Source organism: Ciconia boyciana, chromosome 15 (genome assembly GCF_034638445.1).
Source record: "Ciconia boyciana chromosome 15, ASM3463844v1, whole genome shotgun sequence".
NCBI lineage: Eukaryota > Metazoa > Chordata > Aves > Ciconiiformes > Ciconiidae > Ciconia > Ciconia boyciana.
Genome location: NC_132948.1, coordinates 9,205,383 through 9,222,765, shown reverse-complemented (window position 1 = coordinate 9,222,765; position 17,383 = coordinate 9,205,383). Strand labels below are relative to the sequence as shown.

General features: G+C 41.1%; 1 protein-coding gene across 4 annotated transcripts in view; it reads left to right on the top strand.

The window, feature by feature from the left end:
* MLXIP (MLX interacting protein) overlaps positions 1-17,383 on the top strand; it is a 54,155-nt gene that overhangs the window by 30,781 nt on the left and 5,991 nt on the right. The window contains exons 6-17 of one of the 4 annotated variants that reach the window (XM_072880562.1): positions 547-718; positions 1,705-1,794; positions 2,663-2,754; positions 2,908-3,562; positions 6,992-7,113; positions 7,842-8,028; positions 8,843-8,967; positions 10,927-11,025; positions 12,905-13,032; positions 14,084-14,207; positions 14,328-14,423; positions 16,277-17,010. In XM_072880562.1, coding sequence (XP_072736663.1) covers positions 547-718; positions 1,705-1,794; positions 2,663-2,754; positions 2,908-3,562; positions 6,992-7,113; positions 7,842-8,028; positions 8,843-8,967; positions 10,927-11,025; positions 12,905-13,032; positions 14,084-14,207; positions 14,328-14,381 — 1,848 coding nt within the window. In that variant the 3' untranslated portion in view covers positions 14,382-14,423; positions 16,277-17,010. Of the gene's footprint in view, positions 1-546; positions 719-1,704; positions 1,795-2,662; positions 2,755-2,907; positions 3,563-6,991; positions 7,114-7,841; positions 8,029-8,842; positions 8,968-10,926; positions 11,026-12,904; positions 13,033-14,083; positions 14,208-14,327; positions 17,011-17,038; positions 17,169-17,383 lie in introns of those variants that run through there. The other 3 variants (XM_072880560.1, XM_072880561.1, XM_072880563.1) reach the window with 3 other exon arrangements.

The window sequence follows — 17,383 nt, the reverse complement described above, 5'->3', positions numbered from 1 at the left end:
TGAAGGACGGGTAAGCCAAGTCACATTATGTTGTATTTTTCATGGGCTAAAAGTGCCCACAAGAATATCAACATACCTTGTGCAAAGTCAGATTACAATTACACTTAACTACATTTCAGAGATTCAGATGCACTTCAAGATAGGAGTCGTTTCCTTTGAGTTTTTGCCATGCATGTTATTTTTAAATCTTTATTCAAATCAAGGGATTGTTAAACTGCAAAAATACGTGTAATCAGTAAAACTAGAAAGTATTGATTTTGAAAGTTTTGTCTTATGTTCTTCTAGTCAACATCTGTTTTTTGGGCAAAAACCTTTCCCAGAGTATTGTGGTATTCTACTGAAGTTTTCTGTTGTTGCTCAAATCAGTGAGCTGAGGTTATTGCAGTATTAGAAGTACCACTGTTCTGTTTCAGTCCATTTGAATGGCTCCTAAAGGAGAGTTTCTTTCTCTAAAAATGTGAAAAATGAAGACTGTTTTTATGTATCTGCACCTGACTGCTTTAGCATTGTCTAGGCAGCCTGACTTTTCTTCCTTTCCTTTGGCAGGATGATGATGTGGTTCTCTGGCAAAAAAGAAGGTATGGCAGAGAAACCCCTGTCCCTATGGAGGAAGGCAGCCTCTTGGATGCAGATATGCTTATGTCCGAGTTCACTGACACGCTGTTCTCCACACTGTCTTCGCATCAGCTGGTTTCCTGGCCAAATTCCAGGGACATAGGTATTTGTTGGCTGTTAGCTATGTTGATTTTACAATGGGAACCTCTAGGAGAAGTCTGGTTTGTTGCTTTGCTGCTTTTCTAGTCTTGCCTAAGAAATTTATCTTACTTTGCTGATACAGATAACAGCAGGTCAGAGAATGTAGCTGTCTAATGCTTTATAGGTTATGGAATCCCAGTTATTAATCTAAATTTAATTTCTGTCTTATCTTCTTACGCGCTGCTCCTAGCATTGTCCTCTAGTGTTGTTCTGAATAAATCTGTAATGAGCAGTATTTACCTTTATCAGTGGTGAAGGCATTGTTATTTATCTCAAAGCATATATGTGTGTGCGTATTTTCAAGGGAATGCCTATGTATTTTTCTTTGGATATGTCCCTTAGAACAAGTGCAAGTCACATCTCCTGTAAAAACAATCCCAAGAGCTACACAGTTCTATCAAATGCTCTCTGACTCAAGGCAGTGACTGTTGGGACAGCAGATGTCCACTCTGCTGCATCATCCTTGCTGCATGGATGTCTGAGCTGTCTGAGCAACTCCAGAGCAACTGTGGTTTACATGAAGTGTACTTGAGGCAAAATGAAATGGATGATGGTTTATTTTAAAATACCGTGCTATATGCTGTGGTGGTTCAGGTTGTGCTTCCCAGCAAGTTTATGTATTGTGCAGTAGGGGCAGGACAGAAGATTTGGGAAGAGAAGACATCCAAGCTTGGCAGTCTCCAGTTGTTAGTTACAGCCTTCAGGTTTCAGCTCTTCCATTTTACTAGTTGAAAATTTCATTCCCCAGTGGTTTTGATTTCAGAACTGTGCTGTAGTTCTGAAGAAAAGCAGATGTTCAGTTCATTTCAGCAGCAGTTTTTCTGTAAACATCCTGGCCAAGCCTGGCTGTGGAGTGTGTGTTGGTGTTCTAGCCAAATGCTATATTCCTACTGCTGTTACTGTGCGAGTGATGTGAAGCTAATCTAATCTGTCTCTTGAATTTTCTAGCACACTTAGGAAATGCTGACATGATTCAACCAGGGCTTATTCCCCTCCAGCCAAACTTTGATTTTATGGATACTTTTGAGCCTTTTCAGGGTAAGAATCGGATATATAGTCAATTAATTTCTTTAAAATTGCAGTGATTTATGAACTAGTTTTTAACAGAAGATTAAACGGTGCAGATACCTACTCTCTTTAGAAGGCAAGAAATTTGAGTGAAAAGTGAAGAACACTTGATATATGTTTTCATTGTTAATTATTTCAAGCAGATGCATATGTGGGTAGACTCTCTTGTTACTGTGACTTCAGTCCTTTACTTACCTGGGTTTGAGAGTCACTTTAGGAGTGTTTATTCCAAGGTTTGAACCTGGTTGTTAATTTGCCTTTCAAAAGAATAGCATTTAGACCTTAACTCATTGAGTAATTAAAGATAGAACATCAGATGTGGACAGGAGAACTCACAGAATCGCTAAGGTTTTCCCATTTAACACTTAGTGATGAAGTGATTTAATGCTTTGTTTGCCTTGGAACATTTTCTGGTACTCTCAAGAATTACATATGACATTAAACCACTACTGACAACTTTGATGGTTACAGATCTTCATAGAAGTCAAAAGTCACATCTGTTTGCTGGGCCTGTATGCAGTCTGCATCAGATAACTGAATTTTGTGGTATTGCATTGAGAATCAGCTCTTGGCTATCTGTGTGTAGGTGAACCTTAGTGGACTGATTTTTGTATTGTCCTCAGCTTGCATGAAAGTTGAAGACGACTGCCCTGAAGAGATCAGTTCCTCTGGAAGACAACAATTCATTGCTCAGTCAGCAGCAGTTGTATGAAGCAAAAATCTCATGGTTTCATTATTTGCTAAATAATATATATATTAGTTTGAATTTTAGTATCTAGCAATGCTGTACCTTGAGTATGAAAAGTAGAAAACTAATAGGTGACTTTTCATATTTCAGATTTATTCACACCCAGTCGTTCCAGTAATTATTTCCCTTCTGTGTCTGCTGTCAGCTCGGCTACAACAGACAGCAGCAGCCATGCTTCCCAGGTAAGAGAGGTTCTCAATGTTTAAAACAGCCTCATCTCAGATACGTATGTGCTATGAAGACTCTCAGACATGAGCCATGTCCTTCTCAGAAGGAGTTCAGACAAGAGTTTCAGGGGTCATGTCTGAATCTGTAATATTTTTTCTTTCTGTCAGTCTCCTGTCCTGCCATCGGGTTCATTGCCCAACACACTTCCAGCAGGGAATATCAGTGATGGACTGATTGCTTCCTCAGTACCTGCTCCTGTCATTCCTGATGTTGGCACTGACCAGTGTTCCAGCATTAGAAGCGGGGGATCTTTCATCCAGCCAGCGGACTTCGCTCCCGACTCGTCTCTCAGCGGGCCACAAACTTTTATGCCAGTGTTTCAGACACCCTTGCCACTGCTTCAACCTGCAACACAACAGCACCAGTCCCCGTTGCCTGCAGTGCCTCTGAATTCTAGCTTAAGCTCTCCACCATCTGCGTTTGCTGCACCAGAAACCCAGAAGTTTGGCCTCTGTGAATCTACAGTTATCACCCACACAGCTTCTGCTACATTGACCCACAATGCCCCTGCCACCACTTTCAGCCAGAGTCAGAACCTTGTCCTGGCAACGCAGCAGCCAGGTGCAGGAGTGCCTTGTAACCTGGCTTTCCAGACTACTGTCCTGCAGGGACAGCCCCGGCAGTCCCAACTGACATTTGCACTCCCCAAAGCTGTTCCTCTGGCCAGTGCTGGGACAAGGCCCAAACAGTCACAAAAAATAGTGCCTGCTCCGAAGCCTGAAACAGTGTCCTTATTGTTAAAGAATGCCTTCATCACCCCAGGTGAGAAGCACTGGTGGGGTGACGTTTTTCTTTTCTGAGCAGGACTAGCAGGAGGGAGAGACCTTCTTGCTTTGCTTGGTTTACATAATAAGTAAACATATAGCTTCCTGAAGGTGTCCAAGGGACCCCTGAATCCACTGGTGTGTGGGTACACTGTTCAATGGGATGCTCTGGACTGCTGTGAGGATTGGAAGCAGTTTGGCTGTGAGTGTGAAAAGCTGACCTGCCAAAGGGCGTATCTCCTCATAAAATTTGTGCTGGGCTGTGTATCGGCACATGGGATAACTAGAGCTCTGTGCTCCTACCCCGTAGAAATCTTGGGTTTTATGTTTAATGCTGTTCAGATTAACCCTGCCCCTCAGAGCATTCAACCACAGTACAGTAGGGAGATAGTGTGGGTTGGAGAATGGCAGATCTGTCCCTGTCATTGACTCATCTGGTTGGCCCTGGACAAGTCACTATGCCTACCTGTGCATCATCACACTCTGTACCACCAGGGTGCTGGTGTACATCCTTTGGTAATACTTTGGGTGTATTCTGAGGTTCATCTTAGTGTGCCTGAAACTCTTTGAGACGAAGTACGGTGTTGGCTAGGGAGCAGCTGTTGAAGTGGACCACAGCATTGGTCCAGATGGAAGCATGGGAGTGTGCCTCTCCTCCACCATCAGTGCTCCCTAGAAGGACCAGGGTGATGAGAATCAGCCCTTCCAGTGGGGAACAACTAAGAACAGGCAGGGGGAGCTGGAGGTCTTTGTCTCAAGCAATCTACAGACTCTTGAGATGCTGTCAGGAGCACGTGGCTTTCAGCTCAGGGTATGAGTGCCTAACCGATATGCTGGGACCTCTGCATTGGGTATGATTTGGAGCCATTGGCACTGCACAAGGCTAAGAAGAGCAAGTGCGAGCAGAGAGAGTTTTGCTTGTGGTGGTTCTTGGAGGAAAGCTCAAGACTAGAATAGGACAGGCAGTACACTTTTTCTTGGGATTATTACACACTGTTTTTAGACTTGTGCTGGCTGGGGGCCAAGTGACTTCAGCCACCTGAAATGTGCAACAATAATCCAAGAAAAACCCTGCCTGGAGGAGTATTGTTAAACAGGCTTTACTAGGGAGTACGTGTGTCTGCCAGGGCCTGGCATTGTGGTTACCCACCAAAAAAAAAAAAAAAATCACTGTTCAGGAGTAGAACAGACCCAAGGATCTAATTCTAGCATGTCACTGGGAACAAGTTGGCCCATGATTAATAGCACTAGGGTGTTAATGGCAGTGTTTCTGTCTACAGTACGTTATAAAGCAAGAGTCCATGTACCTTCAGCAGTTGAGCCATGCATTTCTCACCTAGTAAAGCATTGTAGGCAACTCTTACTTTCAGAAAGCCTTTGCTCCTAGCTTTCTTAGTGCTTCTTGGGTTGTTCCTCACCCCATACATCACTTTCCCAATACTTCATCAGTTACTTCTGGACCATCACAACAAATGGCTTTGCTTCTCATCTAGATTTAAAGTTGTTGCTATTTTTCATTCCTGGCAGTGGCATGTGTTCAGGGATCACAGTGCTCCTAAACTACTGGGACACCAAGCTCAGAGGTCAAATCCAAGATTTTATGTAAAGACTGGAACTTTATTTTTGGCAATAGAATAAACATCAGTACTTGTAACTAAGGCATTTATGCCTGTCAATTGTGTTCAGGACAAACAAGTCATCTCATTACTATAAAATAAATTGCATTATAACTTGTGTTAGAAAGAGATGTGTAACATTTCCTGCCCTGTGATATAAGGACTCAAAAATCTGCACAGATTGTCTCACCAGGTGTAAGACTTCACATGGGAAAGAACTCTGCTGTCACCACTTCAGGATAAATGTTCTGATTTTGAGAGGAAAGTCTGCAAAAGATGCATGTGTAGGATAGAAACATGAAAAATCTAAAGGGGCATCTAAATACGTGCTGATTGTTAGTTACCCACATGTGGAAGTCAGAAATACCAAGTTTGTGCAGCAGCATTAATGCACTGGTAAGAGTAGGCTCTTTAGCTCAATAGAGATGTCGTAAGTCTGGCTGAACATTGGTGAACAGTGGAAGGGTTGTGATTCCAGCTTTATATGTGGGAATGCTCAGACAAAGAATGAACTCCCTGTATCAGAGTGACAGTGCTTTCTGCCAGATATACCCACGCAAGGGCTGACACAAGGTTTGTGCAATCCACAGGCCTTTCTAATAAAGGCTATACAGAAACTTGATTCAAAAGTTGATTCAAAACACAGTTGTTGTTAGTCACAGATGACACAGTAGGGGAGAGGACATTAGATATCCTGCACTGTCTCCCTGTTGTGCTGTGTGTGACCTTCAGTATCCTGATGCTATACTGCAGAGGGGTAGGTTGGCAGTGACTGAGCTACTCTGACACTTCTTATAGATCGTGACTTCATTAGTACAAAGGATAGCTGAAGCCAATACAGGCTAGAATGAAACTGAGTAAGTTTGGTTTAGTTTTCTCAACAAGCATACAGTAGCTGTGTCTTTGCATGATTCTTCTCTTAGTAACAATATAGGATGGTTAGTCATGTTCTCTCTAAAGTCTGGGCAAGAACAATGTCAGCATTAATGTCATGTCAATAACTGTACATCTGCATTGGTTGAATTGAGACCTTAACAGATTTATGTTAGACTAGAATACTGTAGTGGTGAAAAAAACTTCAGAGCAAGAATCCTGATTCCTGTCACAGGGGCAAGCCTCCTGTACAGACTTTTTTGAGAATGTTTTGTAACATTTTCTGTGGAGACAATTGCTGCTATTCACAATTATATCTAGCTGTCTAACACTGCAGAACTCCTGATTCTTTAGCCTATTTTCTGGAATTTTGGTGCTGATTCCCAATCACATTTGGTTGTCTTGTGCTTGTGTGTCATGTAAAGCAGCTGTAAAACCAGATAGTGAAAGAAGCTAGTAGAGTGAGGTGGTGAGGAAAACAATTTAATATATATACAAGGAAGCATGAAGTATTGAATATGCATCCTTCAGTTGGTTTCTGTCATTGACCCTTTCTGGGTCAGCAGAGCAAGCCTGAGATCCAAGAAGTATGGATGTGAGAGGAGAGGTGAAGATGATCCTCCTTCTGTGAAACCCGGCTCTGATAGAATGAAGACACTTTGCACCTCCCTGATTTACTGGGTACCTGTGTAAATTCACCTTGAAACAGTGACAGTGATGTTAAAAGCCTCGGAAATAACTGGTGTGTTAGAGTCCTTTGTACTGGATTCATGGGATTGAGATTATCAGAAAACTGGTGGCACTTTGTATTGCAATGAAATAGTACCAGATAGGTGCCCATTAATCCATCCCCCTGTTCAATGACAAGTTATTTCATAGAAAATAATCTCCAGCTTTTTTTTTTTGTCTCATTAACTATTCTAACTTGTGTTCTTCAGCTGCCTTTCAAGGACAGTCCAGAGCTGTGATTGTAACTCCAGCACCTTTAAAAAGAGAGGGGATTTTGACGCCAGCCACGTCTCAGTCTAATGTTGCAATTGCACCAGCTGGAATTGTCAGAGTAAGGAGAAGAAAAAAAATATTTTTTGTTTTTTAGGCCTGTTATTTGCAAGTAGTTAGAGCCATAATGTGCTCAGGAGGGTAACTAGTCCACTAAATCTCACCTGTTACCCAGCATATGCGTTTGTGCATTCAGCATTATGTTTGCTTATTTTTAATTTAGCTACTTCATGGGCCTGGAAGCACTATCTAGTCTTCACAGACTCTGTCTCACACAACAGTAAGATTACACAGAGGCATGTATACACAGTACTATGAATGGGGATGGTTTGTGCTTTTTATTAATCATGCAGAAGCTAGAAGGAATCCGGGATGCTCACCTTTCCATTTACATATTGGAAAGTATGCCTTGAGTATATGAGTGGGTTTCCTAATATGTTGGATGCAGGAAGATGGAAATAGTTTTTAGTATATTATGCTGTTGATGTGTTGTAATACTGCTTTAAGTTATGAAAGGATGCTGGTCTCCTGCCAGAAGTCTGACTTCAGTGCCTGCCAATTCCTTATATACTAGCCCTTGTTTCATGTCATCAGATTGTTAATCATGTATTAATTTGCTACTTTTAGTGAAAGGCAAGGTAACAAATCTCTCTCTCTCTTTTTCTTTCTCTCTCTCCCCCCCTTTATCCTTTCTCTCATCCCTTCTCTCCCTCTGCCCCCACCCCCCCTTTCCTGCTCTCTTTTTCTTTCTCTCTGTTTTTCTCTGTGCTATTTCTGTGCTGTTCCCAGGCTCCCGGGGTGACGGAGTTCCGTAGTAACATTCTGGTTGGTCCAGCACAGCGAGCACCAAGTAGTCAACAAACCCAGTCCACAGTCTCACATCTCTTCTCTCCTAGTGTAGTCCAGGATGTGTTGGTGAAAGGAGAGCAAATCCCTTCCCACAGTAGCAGTTCACAAGTTCCCTCGCCTACACCTAGTAAGTTAGAAAGCTGTAAGCATTCTCTCTCCCCTACGCATGTAAGTGTGTTTCCATTGGTTAGGCAGGCTGTAAATGGGCCTTGAGGATCCCTGGATAATTTTTGAAGGAAAAGCTTTTTAGGCCCTTCTACCCTGCAGCTTCGGTTGCATTCAGTTGTTTGTAATTTTTGTCTTAAACTACTGTGCCGTGTTCCCACAAACAGCGATTTTGTGCTTCCTGTAAGTGGCTCCTTTCTAAAAGGATGTACTGTCCTCCTAGTCACCAAGGAATTAAACCTGTTTGAAAGGCATCTGTGTAGAAAGTGCTGAATAGGTTTGTTGTTCAGTATATAACTATAATTTTGATTGGAGGATCTCAGACACATTCCTTGTTAACAGCAGGTAAGTGCAAAGACTCCTTTTGCATGCATGTTGATAGAGCGGTGTCTGGGCTGGTTTTAGAGACATATGCTGGTTTTGCTGGTAAATGGCTTGTAAGCGTTACCATCATGTCCCAGGCCATTAGAGCCTCAAATGGGGGAGTCTAGCAGGACGATGGGATTGCAGCCTACTCATTCAACATGCCTTTGCTGAAGTGTGTGTGTGAGAGAGGAGTATTACATATTGCTGTTCGGGATGTATTAGCCTTGTGCCATGAAATACTAAGCTTTCCTAGCAATCTTGACATTTTCTAGCATGTGGCTGCTGCATCAATGAGTATAATTTGGTTGCCGACTGCGTTTCAGTTCAATTCTGAATAGAAACTTCTCGGCAGTTACATTTGCTACAGAAATTTGTTTGTTAATGTGACTTGTCTTTCTTCCTTTATGAAGGCCGAGACTGTCAGAATTCAGGCCAAGCTTCCCCCTGCACCTCTGAGCAAAGCCCCAGTCCACAGTCTCCCCAGAACAGCTGCTCAGGAAAACCTGCCACTGACCCTAATATGGCTGCATTTAAGGTGTGTGTCCTTTCCTTTGAGGTGCTTTTCTTCTTTGCCTTTGTAGCTACTTTTCTGCCCTGATGCCTGAGCATGGACTAAAGAGTAAGTAAGGAACAGTGGAGTATTTGTGCCATAGGCTTAGCTTGCGCTGCATGTGTGCTGCTCTGTTCAATTTAAAATGTCAGACTTCAGTAATCTACTCTGCTCCTCAGGGATGTGTCACCAGAGGGGCCAGGCTTAACTGTACCTCTGCAGGTCCTTATGGTCGTGGCAGCAGTTCCTGCTGTGGCTCACAGGAGTGTTATGACAGGTGTCAGTTTACTTGGTCAAAGGTTTCAGGCTTAGTTTTCTAAACCATGGCTTTTTGCCATTGTTCTGTTGGGGCTCTTCAGTCTGCAGGGCTCTGGCCATCGCTGGAGGGGGAGTTCTTGACCTGCTGAGTTACTTACATGTCTCCAGTGATGCTATGCTGCTCCACAGAGAAGCAGCTCCACAGACTCTACAAGTTACAGCTGTAAAACACTTCGAGAATTATTGGGGTAAGAACTCGGCGGTCTAGAGATAGTATCTGAAAACTGGCTGTACCTCATACACAAGCTGACCTTGTCAGAACACTTTCTGTGATGGTATGAGAAGCTTGTCCACAAAAAACAGCCAATGCAGGAAAATCAACTCTAACCCTCTCATTCATTCTGTTGTGAAAGGGAGTGTTACTTAACCATTTTGCAAGTGCCAGCCTCTTTTTGGCTTCTCTGTCTTTGTATACCTTGTGAGTTGATGTCAGCTTAATTACTCCCAGGGCAGAAAGGTAAGTTTAAACACTTGCAGCCTGTGATTGCACTCAATTCTAGCTCTGTTGCAGAGGAGAATCAGAACTGCCACTTGCTGAGCATGCTGCAAGTTACTCGTAAAAGTTTGCAGTTCTTTGCTTGGCATAAATGCTCGCAATCAGTAGTTGCAGCCTGTTCTTGCTGCTAGAGACAAGTTAACAAAGGAACAAGTTATTAGGACTGGCCGATGGTGGGAAAGTGGCCACTAGATGGAGGAGTGTTCTTAAAAGTAAGAGCGCTGCAACGAGATAGGCTTTATAGCCATTTAACTCACCTGCTTTGACAGGAACTGCTTTGGGTGTGTGCTGTCAGTAACTTCTGTAAGACAAGAAAGTGATGTTTGCCAGTCTCTAGATGTATGTTCTTTTGCTCCTCTGCATTGTTAGTTAGACTGAACTGTATTGCTGGTTAACATTGTTTTTTCAGTTTGGCAAAGCATAGAGGGCGCTGGAAATCTCAGTTCTGCTCTTGAACCTGCATTTTCTGTGTTTTTGGGCAGACACTTCACTGCTTTATTATGTTGCTTTCCTCCATTATAAAATGGGGTGATGGTGAGCTACTGCTGCAAAGCCTATCTCTGCTGAGAATGCATTCTCAAAGTGCAAACTCCTTATTGTCTTCCAACAATCTTGGTGGAAACAATTTCTAAGTTTTTAATGCAACAAATGAAAATGTTAATTCCTGACAAAGCCTTTATCTTCAGGATAGGCGAGAGTTGTGGATTCTTTTTTCTTTTTCTTTTTTATTTTTGTCAGACTGCCTGTTTACATCAGTAAGCATTGTGTATATATTAGGAATAAATTATATGGACTGTTTAAACTTAAAGGCTTCAACAAGAGCCTAACTAATTATGTGCTTCAAAAACTGGAATTTGATTTCAGAAAAGGAAATTGTGTAACAGTCTTAAATAGGAATTTTTACTTTAGGAAGAAAACCTTACCAGGTTTGGAATTGAATTTAATATGCTGTATACTTCTTTTTAATAACTGAAATAATTGTTTGCAGATTTATAGTCATGTGGCTTTGGGAAGACTATGAGTGCCACAATTCAACAAAAATGGCACTGTGAATTTGAATAGCTGAAATAGTCATAGCAGTAGAACGGTAAAGGAGAGCAGCATAGACTGAGCTCATTTTATTTATGCAGAATCGAAGAATGAAGCATATTTCAGAACAAAAACGAAGGTTTAATATCAAGATTGGTTTCAGTACTCTGAACAGCTTGGTTTCAGCCAACTCCAAGTCGGTAAGTAACTTAGCGGCACTAACAGTTTAATATGGAACATAAGAGCAAGCCATTCTAAAAAGACTTGTTAATAAATTTAATCTCTTCACTGTTGACTGAGAGTGCCAGTCAGTCAGTGAAGATACTTGAACTGAGGGACTTGGAAAGGGAAGGGTGATAACTCCATGGCTTATAGTCAAAAGAATGTGTGAAAGTGCTTCACCTTTTAGACACTGTTCTTCTGATGCAGCTTCAAACGTTGAACAAGTCTTGTCTGATGAGATGCTGCAGCTTTAAAGCCAACAGGGAAACAAGAAAAACTAATTTTTGCAATCCTTGCTCTTGGGACCCCAGTAATGAAGATTTTTGTCATGTTTGCAGCATAAGATGACTTTGCATTTGCTGTTATGTCACCTTTCTTCTGACATAACTGGCTTTTTATACCCATTCTGGATGGGTTCTGGTCCCCATAGCTGGACTTGAAAAAGCTATGGTCCAGCCAGTATTATAAGCTTATTCTGCCTGAACCATGAGCCAGCCAGAAGCCAGGTAGATGCTGTTAATACGATGCTGGGCCTGCCTTAATATACTTTGACATTTGGCCTGAGCTAATATACCCACCTATGAGCACAGCTTGTTAGCTTAGGCTTCATGCCATGCTAACCACAGCTGTGCTGCATTTGGTCAGCTGAGAGCATGGCAGAGCAACCTTGTGTGCCTGCAAATACTGTTGAAACATGTCAGTGAGACAAAGGAAGAACAAAAAAGTCTAGTGAAATTTCTAAACCTTCCTACACCGATGAGATCTCTACCTCCCAGGAGGAGTCAGGAGCCTGGCCAGTTCAGATGATTTTGAAAATCCCTCTAGGACTCTTTACATCTAGTGTCACCCAGCTGCCTTTGAGAATTTGTCCCTGTGCCCACAGCGTTGCAAATATTCTTGGGGCTTTTTTTTCCCCGTCACCTGTTTTTTGTGCATAGGTTTACAGAGAAAAAAATTCCCAACTGACTTCTCATTGTCAAATGACTTTGTCCAAATAAAGAACATATTCTGGCTACACTAGTTAACTTAGTTCACTAAGTTGAAATCAAAATAATGGAAACACAGACTTGTCTGCACAACAGAATTCTAAATGTCCTTTAAATACCCATACCTTTTGAAACATGGAAAATATGAAAGTTTATTGTGCAGCATGTAGATTTGTTTACGTAATTTTTATAGTTTTATACATTTAGGCCATAAGTTGATAGAATTTCACTTCCTGATTTGAATAGCCTATTTGAAAGGTAATCAGTTTTGAAAATTCAGCTTTAGTAAAATGTCTGATTATTTTATTTCTCAAGTACAGATCTTTAATTCGTTCCTGAAAACTGAAGAGTATTTTTAAAAAGATCTGTGACATTGTTTCTGTCTCCATTGGTGATAGCTAGACCATGTTACCTTCTGTTTAATAACTTCAGCTGTCCCAAACTAAATAATCTATATTGTTAACTTCAAACAATGCTTCTAATAGCACTATAAATCTATCAGCAGATGTAGCACATCCTTCAGTACTTAAGTAAGAATTGTAAATATTTTTAAGAGGATAGGTAATGAAATAAAACATTTTAAATTATTAAAATACTTCTTTCAGCAAAGTAGCAAAAATGTAATTTGTGGAGGAAAACAACCACTGCAACCACATTTTTCTGTACTAGTGTGCAAACAGGAGTCAGAGAAATGAAGAGTTTAGTATTATCTTCAGTGTTTCACTCTGCCTATCTGTGTGCTTTTGCACACAGTGAAGGAAACTTAAAGGTGCTGAAGTGCTTTTATAGGTGTTACAGAAGGTTAGGGGCAAACTCTTCATCTGTCTAGCTTTGTTCCAGAAAGTGAGCTCTATGTTTGTGTTTGGTCTAGATCAGCCATGCAATCACGCTCCAGAAAACAGTAGAATATATCGCTAAACTACAGCAGGAAAGAACACAGATGCAAGAGGAAACCAGGCGCCTTCGGGAAGAAATCGAGGAACTAAACGCTACCATAATGTGAGATTTGGGGAGCTTTCTGTAATGAAGCAGAGCAGCTTGAATGTTGCTTTGGCTAACAACAGGGAATGTTTGCCTCGGATGTCATGCCAAACAACAGATGGGTATTGAACAGAAGTAGAGTTGCTACCAACTTCCAAACAAAAAGCATAGTTGCTGTGGGATGGGCATTGGTAGCAAACTGTGTGGATTTTCAGCAATCTCTGAGCATGAATGCACAACAGTGGCAGCATCAGAAAAGATGCATTAGGTCAGTTAGAATAATTCTGAGAAGAAGCCAGTGACGATGTTTCTTTAAAGCTACGCTCACTGGGTGATAAAACACTCTTACTCTTCATGATGGCTTTGCCTCAGTTTTCATTCCTAATGCAGTCAATTTTTATAGGAGAATATGGTTGAGTACATAAGACACAGGACTTGGAATCAAGGAGCTTGCCACTGGCTGAACATAGCTCTGATAAGTCACTTCACCTTCCTGGTGCCTCAGTTTCCTCTCTGGGTTTATGATAGTTATGTACTATTGCAAAGCATGTTGAGAACCCCCGTGTTTTTTCTTTGTTCTACAGAAGTGTTAGGCTTAGGCATTATGTTAGACTTAATCAGCAAATCAAAATCTTTTTCTTTAAAAGTATGATGACATCTGTTTGGTTTTATTTTAAATTGACCTGTTTCTTAAGAATCTCTGTAACATTTTCTTCTGTAACATTGCTCAGGAGTAACTGTAAATTTTTCCTTGACTCCTAATGTGCCTTTTTCTAATCGGATGCCAAAACCTACTTTTTTCTATGTTATACTTTGTTTTCAGTTTTGTTGCTTGTAATAAAAAGTGTGTAGCAGCTTGAGAAATCGCTTTGCTGTGTGAATATAGACAAAATTGATGGGAAAACAGTATGTATTCCTGGCTATAACAATTACATGCTGGGGGTATCATGCACTGGGAAGCCACCTTGGTCAGGGATATTGGGTATACACACCTTTCTCTTGCTATAATTTAGTCTGGAAGTGTGTCCTTTCTGGTGGGGATTCTGACCTCAGAACATCTTCTTTTCAGTTCTTGCCAACAGCAGCTCCCTGCTACTGGGGTTCCCCTAACACGGCAAAGAGTTGACCACATGAGGAGGATGTTTGATGAGTATGTGAGAAGCAGGACCCTGCAGAACTGGAAGTTTTGGATTGTATCCTTTTATATTAACCTGCTGAACTTGAGGTTTGGTATTAATGTATTTAGAGCCAAGAACTCTGGATTCTGATGCTGTGACTTTAAGTCAAGTTATTTAAATAACATATGTCCTCAGTTTTCATTCACATTTGTATGTGGATGTGAATCCTTGCCTTATAGGCTGTCATGAGGCAGAACTTGTTCACCTTAAATTATGGAAGGTAACTTGAAGGTAAAATGCAATACAAAAGCAAGGTTTTCTTGGTGGGTTATTATACTGCAAGAAATGTTTAATGGATTGTTTCTGTAACTAGCTCTTGTAGTGTTTTGGAAAAACTGAACAGAGAATAACAGATTTTTGGGGAAAAATTATTACAAACAATTACTGAAGCTGTTGCAATGGCAGTTTTAAAAACCTTGCACGTTTATTTTCTCTTTTTTTCATTTTTCTTCTTTTAGTTTTCCATTTGTCTTTTGTTACAACAGTGAATCACCTTAGTTTCTCTTTCCTTCTCCAGTGCTAGCAGCTGTGCTTGTAAGCGAATGGTAATGCAGGAGATAAAGACGCAAGCTGAATGAAACCAAGTTAGCTGCATTTGCTGTGCCCTATAGACTTAACTAGTTTGGATTAAACATTATTAGCTTGAATCAATTCAGGGATATTGGTAATTAGCGATGAGCAGTAGTGTTAACCTTCCCTTTTCCCGTTAAACTTCATATGTTCATATAGCTATTTATTTGCACTTTGTATTTTGTATGTCTGTGTTCTGTGCTGGTTGTTTCCCTCTAACTACCTGGATAATATGAGTATATATGCGCATGCATGAAGTACAGCATTTTTAGTACTTTGATATGTGAAAATGCTTTCTTTGGTGTTTCCTGGTTTATGTTGGCCCTAGAAAAACACTCTTCCTTTTAGCATCCTTTTAGGAAACAATTCTTAGCAGGATCTCACATACTCTCTGATAACTTAGAGCTGGTGCAACTGTGGAGCCTCTGGATTGTACAGTGCTGTTAACTCTGGAACAATTTCAAGTGAATTATGAAAATAGAGGTCTTTGAATAACCATTTTCATTGTTATATTAAAAGACAATCCCGCACATGTTTGCTGATTGGATAGCGTGTTTATTTTATGCTGCTCCGAGATGTTAAATAGCTCCAGAATTTGGAAGTGAGATGCTTCTAGAAAGTGGCAGAGGTTATCAGGGATGAAGATGCAATTCTGGCTAGCTGAGTTTTATAGTATTTGGGGAAAGAGGCTTTTGTAGTTGGTGAAAGAGAAGGTTGATAGGCAAAGTAATGTTCCCAAACTTCCCTTTACAAGTCAGGATGTAACTGTGATGGAACAGTTGTTCTAAGAGCTGGATTGAATCCTTAACGCATGCTGACATATTTCAGAATGTCTTGCAGTAAAAGCTGACAAGGTCCAGGGGTGAGCGCTAATAATAAAAAATCTCCTCCTCATGAAATGACTGTAAGAGAGAGAAGGGCAGTTTCATTACAAATATGAAAATACCATAGTTTCTGTTGCATATAGGAGGGAAATGAGTAATCTGGTCTTGGGCTACTAGAGATAACCCAAGAATAGAATACTCTTGAATATTAGAATATCGATAGAATAATACCCATGTTGTTCTTCCAGTCACTCTGTAAAAGTCTATAAGGGCATGCAAATCCCCTCAAGTATTCTAGGCAATTGTTAGACCTATCTTGATTGTCAGCCACAGTGAGAAAGATGGGGGTGCATGACAATGCTGAGATTGGTTTGGGCCACATTCTCACATGCTGCTGACTGTAGCAGAAAATCCCATCTGGAGTAACATGGTAAAACTACAGATTCTGAGCCTTCAGATGAATTTTATCATCCAACCAGCTTCTGAAACAGGTTCCAGCTTACAGGTACACTTACTTGGTGAATTATCATGGTGATGTTATAACAAGCTCATTTGAGTTTAAATATGGTGACCGTTCCAGGAAAGCTCATCTGAAAGCCTGGGAGCTGGCTCCAACTGAGGCGTGTGGTGGTGCTCTGTACGTTTTAATACACTACAGGCTAAGAATTCTGTCTGCTCCCTTTCTGCCAGGAAGGTTATTGTGAACTCCAGGCCCATCCTTCCAAGCTGTGACGATAGCCAAAAGAAAACCCTGACAGTCCTCAGCTTGCTACTGTTCTGGTCCACATAGATGCAGATCAGCAAGTCTGGTCCTTGGTGTGGGAATCCTTGCCACACCATTGATCATCTCAGAGAATATGCTTGTGTACTTCGAGGTCTTTGTTTAGCTGCAGTAGCAGAGAACTTGAGTGTTTGCTGAAAAACCTGCCTGAGAAATTGACTGAATACTTGCACTGTTGGCCTGTGCTGGACTCACTATTGCCAGGCAAGACTCATCCAGGCACCCCACCCTGGATGCATCTGTGGTGTGGTGTGCTATGGTAAGTGGTGTGGTTACACTAAAGCTTCTGTATTCTTTTGCTAGGAAAGCATCAGTGTTATATGAAAAAGGTGGCAACGAAGAAATTGAATGAATTACATGTATGTAGAAGTCTTAGATACTCATGCGCTTGCAACAGTGCCACAGCGTGCAGTTGGTTTGTAGGAGATCAAGTGAGTTGTATGTGAATTTTGTGAAAAATGAGTATCACTAGGAACTGAGGTTCAATTTTTTCCTTTGTCTTAGTGTTACAGATTTCAAAAAATATTTTTTGAAATATTGCAATCCCTCTAGTAGTTGAAGTCCATTTAGAGGTCCATTGTTTTTTCTGCAGACTGAGCTGTAGTAGCCTTTCCCATAGAATGTTTTGAACGCCTCCTTTGTTGTCTCCCTTAACATTTGATGATTTGCAGTTCAGCATTATTATTAAGCCATTGTTTGAGTCCTTCAATGGGATGGTTTCCACAACAAGCTTTAAGGATCTGAATCAAACTGCAATGGCCTGGTTGGATCAGCACTGTTCTCTTCCTGTTCTGAGGCCAAGTAAGTGAAGTTCTATCCAGCAGTTTTTCCAGATCAAAGGAAGTGAGACCATACATAATACCATTTCTTGAAAGTCAGAGGATGACAAAGAAAGCACATGATGCTGCATATAACTTCCATTTCCTTTTTATTATCTGAGTGGAAAAATAAGAACCTCTTTTGACTGTGAAGACACTTGGTTGCATGCTTAACACTGAACAGAGAAAAAAACCCAA